The 21,263-nt window shown below is 39.1% G+C and overlaps 1 protein-coding gene and 1 long non-coding RNA gene across 2 annotated transcripts in view; both read right to left on the reverse strand.

Annotated features, from left to right (window-relative positions):
- The window catches only part of LOC103702015 (primary amine oxidase), a 39,117-nt gene extending 19,187 nt beyond the window's left edge, over positions 1 to 19,930 (reverse strand). Inside the window, exons 1-8 of the mRNA XM_039119411.1 lie at positions 19,394 to 19,930; positions 12,734 to 12,843; positions 12,321 to 12,626; positions 9,716 to 9,828; positions 9,265 to 9,595; positions 8,587 to 8,802; positions 8,230 to 8,466; positions 6,509 to 6,694 (exon numbers count right to left, since the gene is read on the reverse strand). Coding sequence (XP_038975339.1) covers positions 6,509 to 6,694; positions 8,230 to 8,466; positions 8,587 to 8,802; positions 9,265 to 9,595; positions 9,716 to 9,828; positions 12,321 to 12,626; positions 12,734 to 12,843; positions 19,394 to 19,595 — 1,701 coding nt within the window. The 5' untranslated portion in view covers positions 19,596 to 19,930. The remainder of the gene's footprint in view (positions 1 to 6,508; positions 6,695 to 8,229; positions 8,467 to 8,586; positions 8,803 to 9,264; positions 9,596 to 9,715; positions 9,829 to 12,320; positions 12,627 to 12,733; positions 12,844 to 19,393) is intronic.
- LOC113462404 lies at positions 14,454 to 19,385 on the reverse strand. Its single transcript, XR_005508559.1, has 2 exons — positions 15,281 to 19,385; positions 14,454 to 15,170 (listed from the first exon to the last, which is right to left on the reverse strand). It is a non-coding gene; the product is annotated as an uncharacterized LOC113462404 (long non-coding RNA).
- Positions 19,931 to 21,263: the final 1,333 nt, after the last annotated feature.

Raw genomic sequence — 21,263 nt, forward strand, 5'->3', positions numbered from 1 at the left:
GCCAGAGCAAATATGCAATCATGGACCATAATACAAGATTGCAAGGGATATTCTGATGATCGGGAGGCTGTGCATTTTATGGATCTCTTTGCAGTCCACTATATGACCTAATACTGATAGATAAAGACAAGACTGCAAGTGACATATAACCCACATATGGATGCTGGCTCACATAAGGAATCACAACAGGGGTGAGATACTGAAGCTAGCACATGCTTCGCCACATACTACAGTGCATAAGAAAGGTGACCTATGCCAGATGTTCGTTGAGTGCATAGTGGCATGAGAGCAAATATGCTTGTGGCATGGAAGATCGAGTGCTAAGGGTTGTGAATTGTGAGACGAACCTCCAAATAAGCTTCTTGAATCATATGATGAGGACTATCAAATCAAGGCCAAGATGAAACAAGTGGATCCAAATCATGCTGACGAATATACTAACATTATTGAGGAGAGGTGGAATTGCCAGATAGGTAACAAGTTGCATCTAATAATGATCTAGGAGGATTATCTAGCATGTCTTGGACCGATCTGGCCACTTCAGGTAGATTTGAATAAGCATTGGGACCAAACTTGGCCCACATCCAAGATCCAATTGAGTACTAGAAGCTATAACTTCTAATCTGGGAGGGATTTGACGATGCTATTGAAGACAGTTGATATAAAAGTCAAGATCTAGCTTATGCCCAAATTTAAAATTTTTAAAAATATTTTTATTATTTTATAATTTGTATCTTTTAATTAGGAGAAGAACCCAACTTCATTTATGCTAAAATTTACTAGTATGAAAAAGGGAAGTCTTCATCCTCTTATAACCAAAAGAGAAATCAGGCTCAAATAAAGAAAGTGAACCTCTATAGAATAGTAAAGAATTTGCAATTTTTTCTCTTTTAGCTAAAAGAACCCAACTCACATAAGGAGGACCTCAACAGTATAAATAAGGGCACATACTATAGTTTGGAGAATGGAATTAGGGGGAGTAAAAGAAAGAGCACAAGCCCTATTTTCAACATAATTATGTACCACAAATTTGTGGATCATGAAAAATTAACAAAAATAAAGGGCTCAGAACCTCTCTTTCTAAAATTTTATTATTTAATATTTTATTCAAGAGGTTCGAGATTTGAGTGGGTTGAACGAAATCCTTCTTCCAAATTGAATCAAGTAGATAATCGAGCAATCTTTCCCTTCCTTGGTCCAAATGAATAGATCTAGACTGGCCCAAACAATCCACCTACCAAGGGAATGAAAACAATATAATAGAATCAAATTAATAGAATCATGCAATCCTTTATTTGTTAATCAAATTAATTGCACATCTTGGTAGCCCACCATCTCAATTTAAGATTCCAATATAGTGTCCTAAGTGTCAACTTGGATGAGGATCTAATGATTACCCTACGCAATATTATCTCCAAGATACAGCTTTTAGGGAGAGCTTCCACAGCTCTGGTGATAAGCAGCTGTGGCAAGCAAAGAATATTAATTCACGTATTTTTGGACAACGAATCTAACAAATCTAATGTTTTATGGTAAATGGTATCCAACATGCAATTTAGTTGATTGTATTTTCAGCTGAATAGTGGTTCCATTTTAGGTTATCCTCCAAAAATCTTAGAAGGTTAGCAATCAAGATCCTCCGACAGAAGGTCTCCTCTAGTGGCTACAAATGCAACAGGTTACCTTTTCTCTAATACATAATAAACAGAGAAATCACCTGACATAGAAGAGACTGAATGACTTAGTATACATACACTATGATTTACAACTAAGATTGAAGTGCATCCATGAGGAGGGGCAAATTAAATATGTCGACCCATGCTATAATGACTTTGTATACGATGACCAAAATCCCACGATTGGTCGGCTTGAGAGCCCACAGCAGCCAAAACTTAATGAGCCATGATCGCCCCCTCCATTAGCTAGTAACATAGCAAAGAAGGGCAGGATGACTGTAGAGCAGTAAGCAGAGTTATGCAGTAGGCAGAGTTACACATGCATGCTCAAAACCAACCAATACCTAACAGCACGAGCGACCACAAAGGTGTTGGGTGAGCTGGTTAGGATTGCAAGGCTCTATATCTAAGACTTCTATACATAGATATGACAAGGAAATATTGAGGAGAGATCACCATGGCACCTACTCCAGTCAGGGTGATGGGCCTAGTTGAGCCACCCAATAGAGTTTGTCAAGTGGGGGTAGCTAGACAAAGAAAGCAGTTCACCAGAGTAGCAAGAAAGGGAAAGGAAAGAAAGCAGTTCATTGGAGTATCAAGAAAGGAAAGGAAAGAAAGCTGCAAATCCATTAGAGAGGGTTGATGAGAAGACAATTGAGCCCTAGCATGACAGATTGCCTAGATCTAATGATAAGAGTCATGATGCTAATGGTAGTATCAGTGAAGATGCATCTGATGGCCAAGGTGGTGGGGAGCATACGACTCATAACCACAAGGTCTGAGTTTGTTCACAGCTGATTCTCATTCCACTCTTGCTACATAGGATGCAGGCCATGACGGACAACATAAAATCTGCGAGGATACGATAGCATATAGAAGATAAGCCTCTCGAGGTGGTTCAGGACTTGATACTGCTATAACTTACTATAAGTTTTGTCGTCTTGGTACCTAATCCTGCACCGTTACCATGAGTGTCAGTATGATCGGTATGGGAGTTGGTTCTAAGACTTGGTACACTCCCATACTGAGTTTTGGTTCGGAACTGGTATGGTACCGTACAGCTGATATAAGATGGTACACACCAGTACCGCGAACCTTAGCTTATTGTATGTAGAGATGGGCACTAGCAAGGTCGGAAGAATTATCTTAAACCGGGTGGTTCGAGGAGTACCAAGCCATACCGGCGGTGGACCGAGACAGTCCCGGCAACTGAAACGAAAAGCATCCAACGGAGGGGGAGAAGGACAAGGAAAGAGAAAAAAGAGAGAGAGAGCGAAGGAGGGAGGGAGAGGGAGAGGAAGGCAGAGAGAGGGTCGTGGAGGCCAGCGAGCCGCACGGAGGGCCGTAGCGGCAGGCGAACTGCATGGAGGGCCACAGCGGCCGACGAGCCATGCAGAGGGCCCCTCCGCCACCGTATTTCTCTCTCCCTCTCTCCCCCTTCTCTCTTTTTTTATTTCTCGTTCTCCTCCTCCGCCTCCTCTACTGTGTCAGTACGAGGTCAACACAGAATGGTGCAAGGGCATACCGACCCATGTCATCGAGCAACCGGTCCAGGCCCCGGTTCTAGCATAACAAACCTTCGGCACTAGTATCTAAGTTGGAGTCAAAGTCCAAGGCCCCACCCACGAAAAAAATCTCAATATCTACTAGCACCATGGACAATCTATGAGGGGTTAGATATTGGTATGTATTTTGTAATTCAGAACTATTTGATAATATGCATTTTCAAGCTAAAAGCTGTGTATTGTCTATTTTTATTTATTACAATTGCATCCATCAAGCAATCATACAGTCTTCAAGACCAATAAAAAATAAAATAACTATAAAACAATCTTAAAGTTGCATTTCCATGATCCCTAAACCTTAAAATAACAATAGCAACAAAATACTGAAAAAAGTAAAAAAATAAAAAAGTGAAGGATGCCATACCAATATACTTTTGCATATCGAGTGTTGATACAGTACGATACTATACCATATCGACCCAATACCAGACCGGTGTGGTATTATGTACCAAGATTATGAACCGTGTATATGCTAGTATGAAACTTAAGATTATGGGTGAAAAGGAAGATAATGAAAAGTATCCACCAAATTCCATACCCTACGCATTCCTAGCTTCCATGATAGAGAACCTAACATATAGTGTTATATGTGGGTAATCAATGGTCCATCCTACCCCAAAGGAAATCCAACAAAAGAAGATACAAGGGACTATATCCTAGAATCCTTAACATCCTGGTAACAGTACTTGTTATAGCCTAGTCCGAGGTTGGCATGATACTAGACTAGATCAAGACCAGAACAACTATTAACAAGAAGAACAAATAGAAAAGTAACAAACTATGTCTTGGGATGCCAAGTCATTCTAAGTGGTAAGGTGCAATCGTCCCAGTCCATCCCCTCCAGGACTGTTGGGACGTCCCACTTCATGAGCAAACAAATGTCTTGGCCTCTTGGGTGCATTTCATGTACTTTTCTCATTCTAACAATACGATATTAGAAAGATGCATCAAGATGTAAATCCTTAAATATTTAATACAATCTAGCATGTCAATATACATGGTTAGTGGTACAGGGGAAAACAAGGAATACTTATACAAGGCATATTGCATACCACATGTCAACTAATGACCAAAGTAGTGGACAACTATGTCTAAGAAAGAACAAGTCCAATCTTATATTAGTGTGCCTACTTTATAAATGACAAACATTATATCAAAGTTTCTTTTAATGTTTTAATCAAAGTTTGCTGTATCGATCGATACCAGTGCATACCAACAGTACCATATAGAACTAGTACGCAATACAAGAGGCATACCGATTGTCGATATGCCGGAGCAGCCCCCCATACCAGGCATACTGACACAGTAACAGAATGATATTGGTAATGGGTCCAGTACCGAGATGGAGAGCCAATTTTTAATGATATTATATGTTTTAAAGGAGTGAGCAATAGTATCTAGGCATATGTCAATTATCACAAGAGCCAACTGTCCGGGTGCAAAGAGTCAAACAACTCAAGCTATAAATTTAAAGAAGGGTAATGTCGAGGAAACTTTCGCACAATACAAATAGACTGATTTAATAACTACGTAAAAATATATGACATATGCTGAATAACATACTAAGTCGACCTGTCATTTATAGCATTATAAAAAAAAGAACTTTGTGTTAATCAATAGAACATAATAGCATAACAGAAGAAGGTCGGAAGTTTAGTTCCATGTGATGTGACCTAGATGAGTCGACTAGGTTGATGCATCTGACTTGCCACTTACAACCTTTAGCAAGCTGTGTCACACCCAAACTCATAATTACATAAAAGCCATACAGATCACCAACTCTAGCTGCTGAACCTATCAAGTCATCCAGGTCAGACAGACAAAATTTGCATAGGTCAATTGCTCCAATCAAGAAAGAAAGAAGAAAAAGGAAACAAAAGATTCTTTAATGCCTATCTTCCAATCCCAATTCTCATCAACCCCCTTCCAGACACACTAGACATGCATGCTTCAACCTTGCCTTTGGAGATACTACAACATCTGAGGAGAGGAGTAATGGTGACAACATCTTGTGATGGGAGAGGAGCCATGGTGTCAAGGACTGGTCATAGACGGTGGGGCCTCAACATGGGAGAGGGACCGAATAACTATTGCTTCATCATGGGAAAGGCTCAGGCCACTACCATAGCATCATGGCGGAAGAGCCAAATTAGAGAAGAATAAGAAAGAAGAGGATTAAGGGGACAGGAGTTGAACCAAAAGAGAATCATAAGCCAAAGGCTTGACCAAAAAAGAAGAGGGAAGGAGGGGAGAGAAGATCATCTCGCAACTAAATTCCTCTCTTTCCTCCCCCTTTTCCTCTTTTCTCCTAGTTTGAAATGGAAAGGAAGCAAGGACATGAAAAATCCTAAATATACGGATTCACATGTAAAAATTGTATCTATTTATATATGCTCGGATGACCCTTCTCATAATAAGAGACACAAAGATGAGATCAGGAAAGGACATCTGATTGAAGAAAAGGTGTATTCAATTCAACTGTGGTTGACCCTGAGTCAAAACAGAAATCCATGACCCAGCCACCATAACAGTTTGGTCCAGGACATGTGATTCCAAGTACTGGTTCAGTCTGAATCTTGACTTAGAATTGATGGTGCAATAAACGATAAATTTATGTTATATTAATCTTATCTATTGGTTATAAAGTTGATTCATAAATTGGTCTGATAATCCTTGCACTCCGGGCATCAAATTAGTCACATGTTAATCTAGAAGAATTTTCTTAACCATAAAAAGCACACCTTTTTTTATGAGAACATGCTGCCAATTGATTTCAATAAAAACTAACAGAAATACAAATCAGCTGGTTAGATTTTAAGTAGAAAATAACCAGTTCAAGCTGATACAATAATTCACATTGTTAATAAGATGTGGCGTAGAGACTAGAGTGTGTTTCAGATTAGGATCACACTGCCAAGAACCATCAGAATCAGGTGATTCAATTTGTTCTATGAAAGCGGTTAGTTTTATATCCTTTTTCTCAATAGATCGGAGTTCATGAAGGATAAACATTTTCCTTTAAGAAAAGTTTTAATGATTTTTTATTGGATAAGTCATTATCTTAAGGAACCTAGATTTGGCTCAACTGGCTATCTAATGACCTCACAAAACAAAGTTACATCAAAAGAAAGAAAACCTAAAAAATGGGGAAAGAAAAGAAAAGGTAGAATTAGAAAGCAGCAAAAACATAAAGTATAACATGTGAGACAATGAATATTTAATATATATATATATATATATATATATATATATATAACTTTGACAAACCTGATTGAAGGCTTCACTAGGCTTACAATCAACAGCCATGTCCATACGTGCAACAAAGAAATGTTGATGAACAGGTGCATATAAACCAGGAGCAATGGTTGTACCATATTTTCTTGATTCACCGGGCAGCAATGCACCTAAACTGAGAATTCCAGTTAGTTTCACTTCTGCTTCAATTTTACCATCCTGCCACCAAAGACAAATTTCTTGTCATACACAGCAAGTATCATCCAATTACTGACAGCTAGTAACTAGCATAAGTCAAAACATGGACTGATTTGCACATAGCTTTAAAAGAGGGAAAAAACAACAAAATCATTGGCAAACATATCCACGAATGCCTGTGTAAAATCAGGCTTGATCTGAGTATATGGCATGACAATCACAAGTTTTCAGATCTTAAGAAAAAAACCAGACGTCGTTGAGAATGCCAATACTCACAACAATGGTAAGTTTGTATCTGTTTCAAAATTTCTATTCAGAGTGCATATCCACATAACAGATTGCTTTAATTAGTGACTTGAACCAAAACTCCAAAAACCTTGTGAATCTTCCTGAGTTGATACTTCATCTGACCACAAACCCGAAGTAATTGCAGGTTTACTTGCTAAGTCATTGGATCCCCAGCCATGTCCTTTATTTCTTTTTTTGAAATATGCCTCATCCTTTCATTTTCATTATATTGTTTTTATGGAATTAGAGCAAGCATCTCAAATATCCTTCCATGTAAAACTACCAAGGCAACAAAGAGCTTTTAACTGACTTTCTTGAATCAATAATCACCTAACTTTGTATATAATATCATAGTTTGCGGAGAGATGAAGAGAAGGGGAGCCAGAAATCTCATAAGTGATGCAACAGTTGATATATGTTGATCGTGATATACAGTCTTAACAGTTGCATAGATGTTAAAGTCTTCTTGCAACAAGATATAGATTATTAATATAAAATCATGGAAAGATAGGAAATATAATTTATATTAACAGATAATTTTCTGATTTACCAAACCATCAAAACCAGTCACTTGAATTTTAGGAGCGAACCGGACTTACGTTCCATGTTTAAATAAACCAAATCATTCCTGGAGTAAAGCACCCAAGAAGTCCACTATATGTACTCAGGCCTTGCATAATACAAAAATAGGAGATAAGAGGAACACAACTTCTCAGTTGCCCCAGCAAACTACAATTTTTGTTCTACCAAAGCAAGGTTTGAGAGGTTAATTTGTGTATATGTACTCATCATGTATGTTCCCTCATTCTGATCTGCCTAGTTCCTACCGATCACAAACAAGCCTGCATTGTTGCATGTAGCTACATGTTTCATGATTTGGAGGAATCATGGCAATGTCCTGTGAATTTTCACTAGCTTATAGGTCTAAAAGTCTTTTGCAATACCTACTTATCAATGTCCTCTTAGCCAAAGGATAAAACCTTCAAAGATGACACATTTTATAGATCATCAAACTTTATGCTCCATGTTTCCAGCAGCCCCTTTGAATATTGATTCAATTTCATTCCCATATTCTGTATGAGGATACTCACATCATGGTAATGCACTTTATCTACTTTAAGCCTAGGAACCTGGAGTAAGACATGAATATATCTTTCACACTGCAACATGAGAAATAATAGCTAAAGAACAACCTTGGAACATGAAAAAAAATAGTCTTACAAGTAATGAATATCAGAACCACGGAATGAAATTTTTCATGCTCTTACCTGATAGAAATGCCAGAAAAAGGCATACTCGTAATTAGCTACTGTACATATAAATGATACAGTAAGCCTTCTTGATCGCCTTACTTCTGCTAGGCCTGTTCTCCAATCTTGATGCTTCCATAAGATTCCATGGTCCTCTTCATGCAAGCAAACACAATTTTCAATAGTCTCTACACCACCAGTGTAATTCGTAAAATGGGCATCAAAGTACTTAATGTAGCCCAAACAGTCACAGCCCTGGATCATAAATGTTATCCAAACACTTAAGTACATATAAAATTTAAAAGAGAAGAAAGAACAAATAATGAACCAAATGGAAAATATAAGAACAGTGTTGTATGCATAGAATATGTAGACCTTCTTAAGAGAGTGTGCATTTTTTCCAAGGCCATCTTCTCCAGCATCAAATGCATTCTTACGGTAATGTGGTTCATTTGGATCTCCATAAGGAACTACCATCTCAACAAAACTCAACCTATGAGCTACAGGTCTCCGACCACGACTACCATCAATATATGCAACAGAGTAGATTACCAAACCCTCCCTTGGAGTGAAACCAATTCGAAAATTCCACTGCTCAACAGCAAGAACGTAAAAATTTGCAAATTAGTGTATCTTCTGTAGGAAATATGGCTCCCTTTGGTAGCCAAGAAAACGAAAGAAAAGGAAGATAAATCAGTGGGAGAAAGAAAAGAAAAGAAAATCGAGTATTTTCTCATATTTGATTAAGTAAGAGGATTGCAGAGAAAATTGTTGCGGAAGTAGTGAGGATATGATTAAGTTATCTTGAGCCTCTTGTCCACCTGTTATTCTCTCTCAAAATTACCACCTTGTGTAAAAGAAAAATCTTAGGCTTGTTGGAGAAAATTTGGACCCATATTTCGCCTTGATGTTCTCTTTTTGAATTTCTTTTTAGTACCAAATAGTGGAAAAGAAGATTCTTCCCTAACAAGCCTTCTGGTCTTTACCTTTCTTAGCAACCAAATAGGACCTAAGTATCCATATGTAGAGAAAGGAATAACAGAAGAAAAATACCTTCTGCCATTCTACAAAGTAACCATTAACTCGAAAACTTGGGCCTTCAGGCTGAAGAATATGCAAAGGTTTCACATCACTACGGTCAGCACCTCCTCGTGTTTCTCCAGGAGTATAGTTTCTTAATGGATCTGCTGGAGGTAGAGGAACCAGTTTTCTATCTTCAAACTCGATTACCACATTATTCTGAATATCAACAAGAATATGAATGCCTTCCACAGGACGTGCATAACCATTCTCCATGGGGCAATCACTCTCAGTTCTACAAAAAATTAGTGGCTTGGCAAGTCTGCGGCTAGGAGCATCAGCTTCACTGTGATAGCCAGCACACCTGGGAAAAAAATGTGTGGGTCTTGCTAGAGAAATAATAAATGAATAAATAACAATCATGCTAGAAGACATTTCTTGACAGAAATGGCTTAAAAAAACAAATATATGAAATTTCACTTACCAGGCATCTACCATCACAAGATCCATATCCTCTATGCCTCTCTTTTTCATGGCCTCTATGAATGGAGGGTAGCCTTTCACAACAGCTTCACATTCTGCATATTCCACAGCATCCTGAAATTGAAAAGTAACACTTGTGGTTCAAAATGATCAATACAAAAGCAATTGTGATCATTAGCATCAATATTTGAGAACATAGATGCATGCTTCTAAGCTTCTAGTATTATGTTACTTCCAATACCAGAGTATCAATTGCCACCATGGTTTATAGAATTTTTAAGAAGTTCCTGTCACATAATTAAAGCTTTATGCCAACATATTACATTTTCCAAGAGCTAATAAAGAATTAAGAACCTTCCGAAATAAGGTTCGCCACCTCGGTACTGGACCTCGTAGCGGTGCCACACTAGCACAGTATCGGTACGGTACGGTACGAAATTTTTTTTGCGTCCCAAGGGTCAGTACGCTACCCGTACCAGGTATCGGTACCGAACCGGTACAGTATGCCTTATACCGCCCGATTCGGGCCAGTAGATGTACCATGCAAAAACCCTCAAGGAATAAAAGAGTAACAGAATACAGTAACATTACTTTGTTCAGAGAATGTAATCTACTTCCAACAATGTACAAGTTTTTCATATTTGTAGAGGTGTGAATGAAAATTTCAGATTTTTGAAGCATATATGCAACTCTCATACTTTTGAATGGCTACACTTGCTGATCAGACTTTTTGAAAGGGAAGGAAAGCAAATAGGCACTTTTTGAAGAGTATATATCAAATCATTATACCCAATAATGGCCATGAAGAGAATACCAAAAAAAGGTACAAGATGGTTGATGAAGATATATAAAATTTCCAGGTCAGCATGCAAAGTATGCTAATTGGAACCAATACAAAATAGCATAAGATCTTGTACTACCTTAGACATGTCAAGATCAAGGTTTTAAATATTGTTGGGTGAGGCCATCCTAGTTTTTCCATGGAACCGGATGCCCTCCATACTCAAACTTGAGACGGTGGATGTCTTGCCCGTCTTGGTCCGTTTCCTGACTCGGCCCATTCCAACACTCAAGGCAATGTCCTATCCTAACACTTGGGATAGTGGGATGCCCCGAAGTCCCCCCCCCCCCCCCCCCCGGGTATTTAAAACTTTGGTCAAGACAATCATTTACTTTCACATAATTCAAGATTACCACCATCACTCGAGGCGGTGTCCCATCCTGACAATCAGGAAAGTGAGATGCCCCAAAGTCCCACCGATATTTAAAACCTTGGTCAAGACAATCATTCACTTTCGCATAGTCCGAGATTTCCAAATAAAGCAATAGAAAAGAAAAGTCTAAACTCTAAACTATATTTAGAACAACGGATAGATTTAGCAAGCAAGTGCACTTTCGATGAAAAGTTTACAACCATATGTGTGTCTGCAGAAGGGATAGAAGTACTTTTCACTGGTAACAATTACTTTAGCTATAAATAGCATATAAAGGATATCTAAGGATAAGAATATATATTAATAATAGACATAAACAAGGAGGTTTCTTTTCTCAGAATCAACCAGCTCATCTCACCTCCTCGTTTCTTCCTACAAGATCTTGAATCAATGTGATTGATCAATAGATCCAATTGAATGGGAGAATGGTGTCTATGCAATTCTTCTACCAAAACATATCAAATGTACATGCAGTTCTGAATGGTCAAAATCAATTATCTCATTTTTTTTTTTCCTTTCTGAAAAAAAATTGTACTACTTATTAAACTCGTCTCTCATCGGGAAACCACAATCATCATTTAAGAACATCTATTAAATGGTCTAACTTAAGACCAAGTTATGAGTGTTGAATGCACAAGAAATCATTGAATTAGCATATCCCATTGAAGAGATATAAAATATTAAATTGAGATGCTTTATGCAAAGCAAGCTATTGCCATGTTCAATTCCACTGGACTGGTGAAGTGTGTGATGAATTAATCTCCTCTTTTTACAGAAAGATACACCATGAGAGGAAAAAAGAACTCATTTTGCTATCACTAATTATATATAATAAAAAAAATGTGGTCTATAACCACACAAAACAGGATGCTCATAACTGGATAACCTTACATTTAATGGTTAACCACTTGTTGAGTGATTGGCTTTAATATACTCTGATTCTTCCCCTTTATATTCAAGATACAACAAAAACTAGTACAGACTTTTCACATTGCTATTCAGTTTTCTTCCCACTGAGGAAATCGTACATAAGAGAGTCCAGTTTTCTTTACTCAACTTTCTCAGCGACTGCAATAGCTTCTCCAGACTTTCTTATGTGAAACTCATTGCAAGCATCTTTCACATCATTTTTCCCCAAAATGCAGATTATTTGGAATTTGGATCCATAGACTAATATATCATAAAGTTGATGTAGTCCTAAAATGATCTAATACATATTGAATTTGAAGTGAACACCAAATAATTATGATACTGTTTTTTAGTAATGGCAGTAAACTTGTGAAGACTGAACGTGAAAGCATGACTGAAGGCAGAATAGGTAGTGTATTAGAGTTCTTAACTTTTAGAAGCTGGGCCATGTAGCCATTCAACAAGCTTTATGTAGATACATACCATAGGAGGTTGGACATCAGGAACAACTTCTGATGAGATGACCTTTCCCCTGTGATGACCACCCCGGGTTGCTGCATGTACTTCTGATAGTTCAACAATCCAGATGCTTGTCTCATTTGATTGCTTGTTATAGACAACGAGCCTGGCCCTCCTAGGAGGAAGCTTACTTGGAATGACGGGACCGCCCTTCGTTCTAGGGAGTAGCGATGGTTGGAAAGGGGGGAAAAAGTAGGCATCAGCTAATGCCACCACATGTTTCTCTGGTTCCAGAAGAACCACTTCAACAAACCGCATACTATCTCTCACCTAAAATGGTGTGCATTTCAATCATTATTTCCTGACAATATTCCTAGCTATATAAATCATAGGAAAATATTTATGGACCAACAGAGAGGATTTAAGTGATGCCCAACCTCAGGAGTTGCTCCAGCAGCCCTAACAGTTGCTACTGCCACAGAGATTTCAGCAGCAGATAATGGGTCTAAAGGATGCTTTGTCTGGGCTCTCATCATCATTGGAAGCCCTGCATTTGCCAACCAAACATCAATATAAACAATCTAAGAAATAACCATAATAATTTTCAAATCAAGTAAAAATATTCATTTGATCAACAACAGCAAGTAAAAGAAATGTAAAGACATGGCTATTCAACATCAGCAAATAAAGAGAATAGGAGAGATAATTCATCTTAGATAGTCACCGCCCAACCAAACAAAAGATAGAGTGCAGGGTTGCTAGAGGAGGCCCCTAAGGGTGACTTGCCACGAGCTACAAAAGCATTTGCCCCTGTTGCGCTCATCAACCAGGCATTGACTGACAATATATGTTCAAAGTTCAAACAAAAAGATAATTAAAGGAAAAGACCCTACAAATCCAACTATGCTAACCACCCTCCAACAGAAAATGTTCAAAGCACAAAAGAAAAGCACCTTGACAATAATGAAATGCCAATAGATCATATAGAGCTTACAAAGCACACGCATAACATACATGAAACATCGATGAAAAATTAAAAGATATATAGTTACTGCAACATCATGTAGGCCACGAACCTTCTTGTTTAACTCGTGACAAAGTAGAAGAAACTTTGCCCAGAAGGTATTGAGAAAGCATGGAAGCAAGATTTTCCATTAATAAATGTCACAACCTACATAATAGACTAAGTGAAAAAGTACATGGCAGCACATAGAGAACTCACAGTAAAGTCATAGAAAATTGTCATCTGTTTCATTCACTTCTGGAAAATTTGTTATTTTTTTAGAAGATGAACAAGTATCACAGAGAGCAAAGAACAAAGATATCACCTGATACAGAGATAACTAGGAAAATCAAACAACATCCATATAATGTAACATGTTGGTCAAAACAGGACATGGCATTGAAGTAAGAAGAAACATTCTTTTAGCTCTTCAAAGAAATTAGCATGTCTCGAAGGATACAATCTAATAGCAAATCACTAGTCAGTGGGATCTCAAAAGTCAAACCTAATTAACAACAGGCTTATAGTTTGAATAAAGATGAAGATAATATGATAAGCAATACATGGATGGTCTCTCAGTGTTACAAAAGTTATTTATTGGTGAACGGCAGGCGAAAGGCAGGAAGAGGCTAGAAAACCATAAGTATTATAAAAGAAACATATCCAAAAGAACTAAACATGAAATCGAGCATTCAACAAATTCCACAAACAATGACCTGACACTAAATGAAGGCATTGTTATAGGTGGTGACAGTAATTTACTCCAGGAAAAAAAAGAAGATAATCTACAGAAATTATTAAAAAGCCAGAAAAAAGAGGCATAGGGAAAGTGGCAGTATCTGACTTTACTATGATGCATAAAGTTGAGATAACCATTTCAGATGAGAAAAACTGCATAGAAATCAATTCATTTCTCAGTTTGTCTGAATCTATATATGTTAAGATATTGATGGCACTCAAGGACAAAAAGGAACGTGGGATGTGGCTTATTAATATGAGGAATTCCTGAAATGTTTGCAAGATGAGATCTAATTATAGATTTAACTTGTCTTTCTAGTATGTATTGATATCCAATTTGAGAACCAAATAACCAAGCCACACAAGCCTTCTGTAGGTTTAAGACAATGAGCCTATTTTCAAGCCTTTGAAGTTTGTTGTTTTTTTTTTTTTTGGGTGAAAACGGCTACTCATTTTATAAAACTCGGACATAAGTACACCCTGCCAGATCACGAGAAAGTAAGGAATACAAAGGAAGAGGAACGTCCGATGCGAACATCCAAAGAAAATCTCCGGAGTGTCGGGCGACAAAGGAGGCGACCCAATCTGCTGCCCTGTTTGCCTCCCTGAACACATGTGCTACCTGAAAAACGCCCATCATCTGAGCTAGCCTGCGAGTCTTTCGGATAAGGAGATGACCATCACCATATCTATTCGCTCCACGGATCCAATTAATCACCATAGATGAGTTCCCTCAAGGTACACCCGCTCAGCACCAAATACCCGCCTCGCATAGGATATACCTTCCCAGGCTGCCCGCAGCTCTACCCCGATTACCGTAAGACCTGGCGTGCGCCGCCCTCCCGCCGCTATCAGCCTACCAAGATGGTCCCTAATCACAAATCCAATGCCTCCAGTCACACCATCTACTAACCTACTACCGTCGAAGTTTACTTTAAGATGACCAAGAGGTGAAAGTACCCAAGAAACAAGGGCAAACCGGAGCGCTGACAGCGTAAAAAGTACCCCATGTGTCCCTGGCCATTCCAGAAGAAATCACAGTGGCAGCCGCGGTGACCTTCCCCGCATATAGCGTCGCTCTATCCACCACCATCCTTGGAGACGACCTCCTCCCCTCAAACAGGCCGGTGTTCCTATCCAACCAAATGTAGTAGGACAAGTATGCCATAAGAATCCCTGCCTCAGCAGATCTAGGACTCCTCATGGAGTCTCTCAGCAAATGAGTCAGGTCTTGTGTCGATACCACCGAATCGGGTAGTGGGACTGGTGACCTCCTCCATATCTCTCGGGCCCCGGGGCACTGACTGATTGTTGTTGGTTTTTTGATGCTTCCACAGACTGGTCTTCCTGTGCTGCAGTGGGAACTAATACAATGCTATACAATGGAGAAAAAGGATTCAGTGTTGTATCCAACAAATGACAGCAAAGCACTCCCTTGACAAAATAGTAATTCCTTCTCCCAAGTTATCTAACCATAATTTATGGTTGGATTAGAATAAAAAAGCATCATTAACCATCCAACAAATATTGGCCTCTATCTCTCCTTCCCCATGAATTGGAGGGTATATTACATTATGAATTGCAAATTAGAGCAACGCAGAAGATGATGAAAAAGAAAATTACAGAATCAATCAGCTTGATGGCAGGGGAAATTACCATGAGGATCTGCCAGCATAATCATTTGGGGGCAACTGTGATGGGGAGAAGATAAACTGATGCCCAGAGAAAAATCTCAGGCAACCTTGTAACCACAGGAAATTTCAAACATAAGGGTCATGGATGGCTCATCATTATCAGTCAACCTACGCAACTAATAGGTGTAGCAAATAGAAAAATCCAGCACCCTACAAGATGAGAACAGAAAGAAACAAGTCTTGCACTAGCAGCAAAACAGAACAAGACAATGAATCTAAAATTCTTGCATAGTAAGCTGTTGCTTCTAGCCAATACCGCATGGTTCACCATCTTAATGTTAGAGACACTAGATCAGGCTTCTATGATGCAGAAAGCATGTCGGACTTAACTAAATTAACTATCCTAAATTTCAAGCCAAAGCTTGATGAAATTAGATAGTCCACACATATCACAATGATAACCAACATTTTTCTTAAGACAGTCTCTCATTAGGCAAGAGAAAGTCCAGTTTATAGTCAGCAAATTTCAAATAAGCTACACATATATGGTGCATCATGGCTGATAGTTTAGGTATAAATGGACTAGGATGTAGGATGTTAGTGAATTGCTTCCTGCAAAATAGACTACTCTAGATAGTTCTGCCTCTGATTTAGCAGACACTGGTATACAGATGACTCAGAACAGAATTCATTAAGAGTTCTTCAATTTGGATACACAAGTGATAACATAATAGAAAATGTATCACAAATTGGTATTGCACAGGCTCCAACAGGTTATGCAAAATGAAGTAGTTGGACAGCACTACTGACATATATAGCTAGTTATGGTAGTTTCTAAGCATATTGTTGCTTCATATGCTCCTCATGAGAAGAAAACAACACTATCTTCACAGTTTCTTCAAGCATGGAAAGAGCACACATGTATCCAAGGCATGTATTGGGGAAAGAAACATCAACCAGTGTGACACGAAAGTAATGTAGAATAGTTGAAACCTTAAACAGAGGCAGTGCATGCAGAAGGTGGCAATATAAAAGAACTAGTTCAACTTCACTTAATGAGCTATCACTGCAAATATTTAATGAAGATGTGTAGTACAAGGAAGTCTAACACCAGGGCCATGTGCAGTGGAGGATCACACTATATTGACATAGATAGAGGATATGCTCTCAAGATGTTTTGGACACTAGCTACTCTACAGGATGGGGCTGTAAGCAAATTAAGAAACTAAAGCATACCATCAGGCAACAAGTTTGGTTTATTTCATAATATTGTTTTAATGATTAGATAACTGATTATGGATTTACGAGAAAGAATAATGCCAAAAAGGAAATTATATTTTATACATAAGGAGCCTCAAGTGACATTGGAGCTCATGACCATGTTCACAGCCTTGCTGGCACTATTTTTATAAACATATTAGCTTGACAGGGCGAAATTTTCTCAGCCAAGAGGAGACATGATATGGGTGAAGCAATAGCATACAACAGAGTCTGATGGACAATGCATAAAAGGAAAGCTTGAATCATGCTAAGCTGCCCAGAGGTGAGCTGCATTTGTGCTTACGTAATCAAGATGAAACACATGGGGGGTATTGAAGGACGTGCAAACTCTTCAAATACTGGTTGGATAGGATATATAACAATCTTATCTGCGTGTATTTTTCTAACAATAACATATCATATTGATCATGAACACAACATTTATACATGCATGCAAGAGCATACAAAGCACAGTCGGAGCTGTTTGGGTACTAATGCAAGTACTGAACTCCTGAACTGGTTTTAGATATCATGCATGACATCACTGTGCAGTATGCACCAGAGGAGATAAATCCCATGTTATAGAGAATATTGCATGACTTACAATATGCACCAAAGGAGTTTCACAGTAAAGGAACCACTGGAGTTTAATGCTTCTACCTCCTTTAGTATATAAAAAATACAGAAAAACTACTACTCAACACCTGTGATATGGTTGGCAATATCAAAGTTGTCTACAGTGACAAGTGACAACAATATGGGACTCCAACAAGGCAAACTACTGTATTATAAAAAACTATGTAATTGTTTGTGCATTGGTACATGTCATAATTAAATTAGCGAACTATTTAGAAATCTCAAACCCTTATGCCATTTCAACTTACAAAGTTATTCATACAAAAATTCACCTAAGATGGTTGAAATTAATTAATCAAATAGTATTAAGCTGGGGCACATCAAGATAAAACTCCATCATCAGGCATCTGTAAGAGAATATAATTGACTTGAGTAATAGACTGAAGCAATTCTTAATAGAAATACTTCCCAACATGTTTACTAATATCTAATCACAGATTAATGATTATATTCCTATGTTTTCTTCCTTTTTGTAATTACTAACAAGATCTTGTCGTTATTTGCTTGTGTAGCTCTTTCTGTGGCGAGTGCAGGGACGGGTGCAGATAGAGTACAGCGCTTGCTCTTGTGCCAGGCAGCTCGAGAAGGTCAAGTTAGGAAGAGTAGGAGCCCGTTGACCCCTTTCGAAGGTAAGGTTACGGTTGCTTGCTAACCAGAGGGGAGTTACAGCAAATATACGCCTATGACGATAGCTATATACATACGAGAGCGAGTAGTAGGCTCTTCAAGACCTGCTCCAGCTCCTGTTGCTACAACCAGTGGACCAATAAGCTAGTCCTGCTTGTGCGCCTGTTGCTGGGCATCATACCTACTAGGAAGCATAGCGGGCGAAGGACGAGAGACGAAAGCAGACGTCAGTGAAGCTGGTCATAATACTCCCTACGTCTTGACTACAGGGAGAGTGACAAAAGACCAGTTGCTGTTCCGGTTACTGTGCATGAGATCCAAAATGAACAATTCCTTCTTACACCTTTTAATTATCTTAAACTAATTTATGTTCCTTGTATTTCCCACAATGCATTCCAAATTATTTTACTCATTTCAACTATCAAGACAGATGCCTATCCTTGTCATTTCTTTTTTCTAAACTTATTGCTGATTTCATCTACTTTTTGTTTGTTGAAAAGAAAAACAAACGAAGAAAGAAAGAAATCTAAGGAACTGATTGAAATCATCCAAGTTATAGGCATCAAAGAACTGATTGAAATCATTCCCTCAATTTCTTCAGAAATCATCCAAGTAAACTAAGGAGGCAGGTCACGATGGGATAGGTTTATCATTCCTTTGATTATTCTTATGTTTTCATTCCTTTTGTAATTGTATAAATGATCTTGTCATTATTAATTTTCTCTTTTGCTTCATTTTTCTTGTCATTAGATCATTATGAGATCCAAAATGAAACACCTTCTTTCATCTTGTAATTATCTGAAACTATTTTATGTTCCTTGAATTTCCCAGCAAACGCGTTCCAAATTATTGTATTCATTTCAACTATCAAAACAGACGCCTATCCTCGTCATGTCTTTTTCTAAACTTATCGCTGATTTCATCTACTACTCGTTTGTCTTTATTAAAAAATAAAGAAACAAAGAAATCTAAATCCACCGTGATGAAGATCAGAGCATCAAAGAACTCATTCCAATCACTCCCTCCTCAACTTCTTCAGAACTCATCCTTTCTCCTACCCTGTTTCTCAACATTCTCCCATCGCCACCGACCATCCATGACAAAAAAAAAAAGTCCGATCAAGAAACGCATCCAGGAAAGATGCAACGATTCATCAAACGAAACAAAATAAGGAGGGAGGTCACGAAGGGAAGGGTTACCCTTGGCAGAAGGCTTCGCGGATGGCTCCGGGATCTCCTCGACCGGGCGGATCATAGAGCTCATGGACGCCGTTGCTACGGACTGCTTCTCGCCGGCGGTCCATTCCCGGACCACGCCGGTCGCCTCCCGTCGGAGGCCTCCGTCGCCGCCGGCGGTGGCGGAAGCGCAGCAGGGCGTCGCTTTTTCCTCAGTTGTGGCCATTGCAAGGGGTTCGCGAGCTCACCGAATCCGCCGTAGTATCCCTCACTACGATCTGACATACAGCAGGCCTCCGTTGCCTTTCCCTCTCTCTCAAACCCTCTCCACTCTTCCTCTCCTAACTCCCTTGTTTTATAATCCTTTCTTTCTTCTCCCTTCTCTCAAAAAGAGAGCTGGAATACCTCTGTCTCCACTCCTGCCGCAGCGCTTTCCTGGCGGTTCTCGTCTCTTCCGTCCTCCTCCTTTCTTTCCTTTCCTGCACGAACAGCACTTTCTCCCTTCCGCTTCGCCGCCAGAAATAGAAACAGAGGTGGCGGAGAGGATTTGGCTCATAGGTTATGGACGGCCTGTCACGTGCATTTATAAGCGGGATGGACACGTCACTTTTCTCAAACATGTAACCGGCCAGCCTAAAATATTTATTGATCCGTAGATGCGAAGATAAAATCACCTTTCTTTCTTGTAGACTCATCGCCCATTGTATACATGTTCTTCCAATAGCTTCCAGTCCACCTATCTATTTGCCTACTGTTGCAATGCATCGGACTTGGAATGCCAGTTTCTATCGGATTGCCAATCCTTCATGCAAAAGCATTATTATATTTTTAGCGTTCCATCGGTTCTAATATAATAGAGCGGGGTTGCCATTAATAAACCGGTGCAAAAATCAAAAATTAAATTGCAGTCATGAGTTAATTATGTTTATACCAGCCAATTGAAGACAATAATTAGCATAATCGAATAATTTTAGATAAATATTACTATTATTATTATTATTTTCAATTAGAATAGTGTACCATACAAATTGTCAGAAACCGGAGTGAACTTAAATAACTTCCCAGAAAGAGCCGCAAGATAGGCGAAGCCTTACGGTCTCCGGACGAGGACGGACTTATCAGGCAACCCAGCTGTCCTCTCACCGCTCCCGGTGATCGTAACTCCAGGCGCGGAGGCACCACGGCCCACGCCTAGAGCTCGAACGAGAAGCCACGGCATGGACGGTGACGGTGCAGGTTACCGGAGGTGCGGGTATGGTCCGATCCGGATAAAGATAAGAAGGTGGGGTGCGTGATAGGAGCACGAACTTGTCAGTGAGGGTTCGCTGATATAATAAAGCCAGGCCAGAAAACAAACCAACGGAGAGGCCACGTCAAAAGCTCCCACTATGTCCACTTTGTTCCCTGGCTTTTTACGTTTTGAGGTGTACACCACCTTGTTTACGAGTTCCCAAAAGCATTCACGGAAAGGACCGAGCGTGGCGGCCAAAATTGGCGGGCTGGCTACCATCCGCGTCAATGTCTTATTCCACTGGAAATGTAACATAAGAAACTGGACAGGATCTTATTATAATAAACAGATCCGATTATGATAACTTTGAAGTTGGTGGGCTTCTGCTGTTAGCCCACTCTAACGCCACTTCCAGTCCACCACCAACCCCATGATCCTAGCTTTTCCTTTCTCCAGTATTGCTTGGCGGCGCAAGATAATTACCAAACTCATTTAGGTAAGCTAGAGATTGCTCGCTGGTCCAACACGAAAGCTAGGGATTGACTGAGAGATGGATGAAATCCGATGATATCAACCACCTATCAATATACTAATATAAATTTTCAACAATTGTTGTATCAGTCCGATGAAGTGAGCCAGTGATTTGATTCGTAGTCAATATAC

The sequence above is a fragment of the Phoenix dactylifera genome, unplaced genomic scaffold, assembly GCF_009389715.1.
Source record: "Phoenix dactylifera cultivar Barhee BC4 unplaced genomic scaffold, palm_55x_up_171113_PBpolish2nd_filt_p 000545F, whole genome shotgun sequence".
Classification (NCBI taxonomy): domain Eukaryota; kingdom Viridiplantae; phylum Streptophyta; class Magnoliopsida; order Arecales; family Arecaceae; genus Phoenix; species Phoenix dactylifera.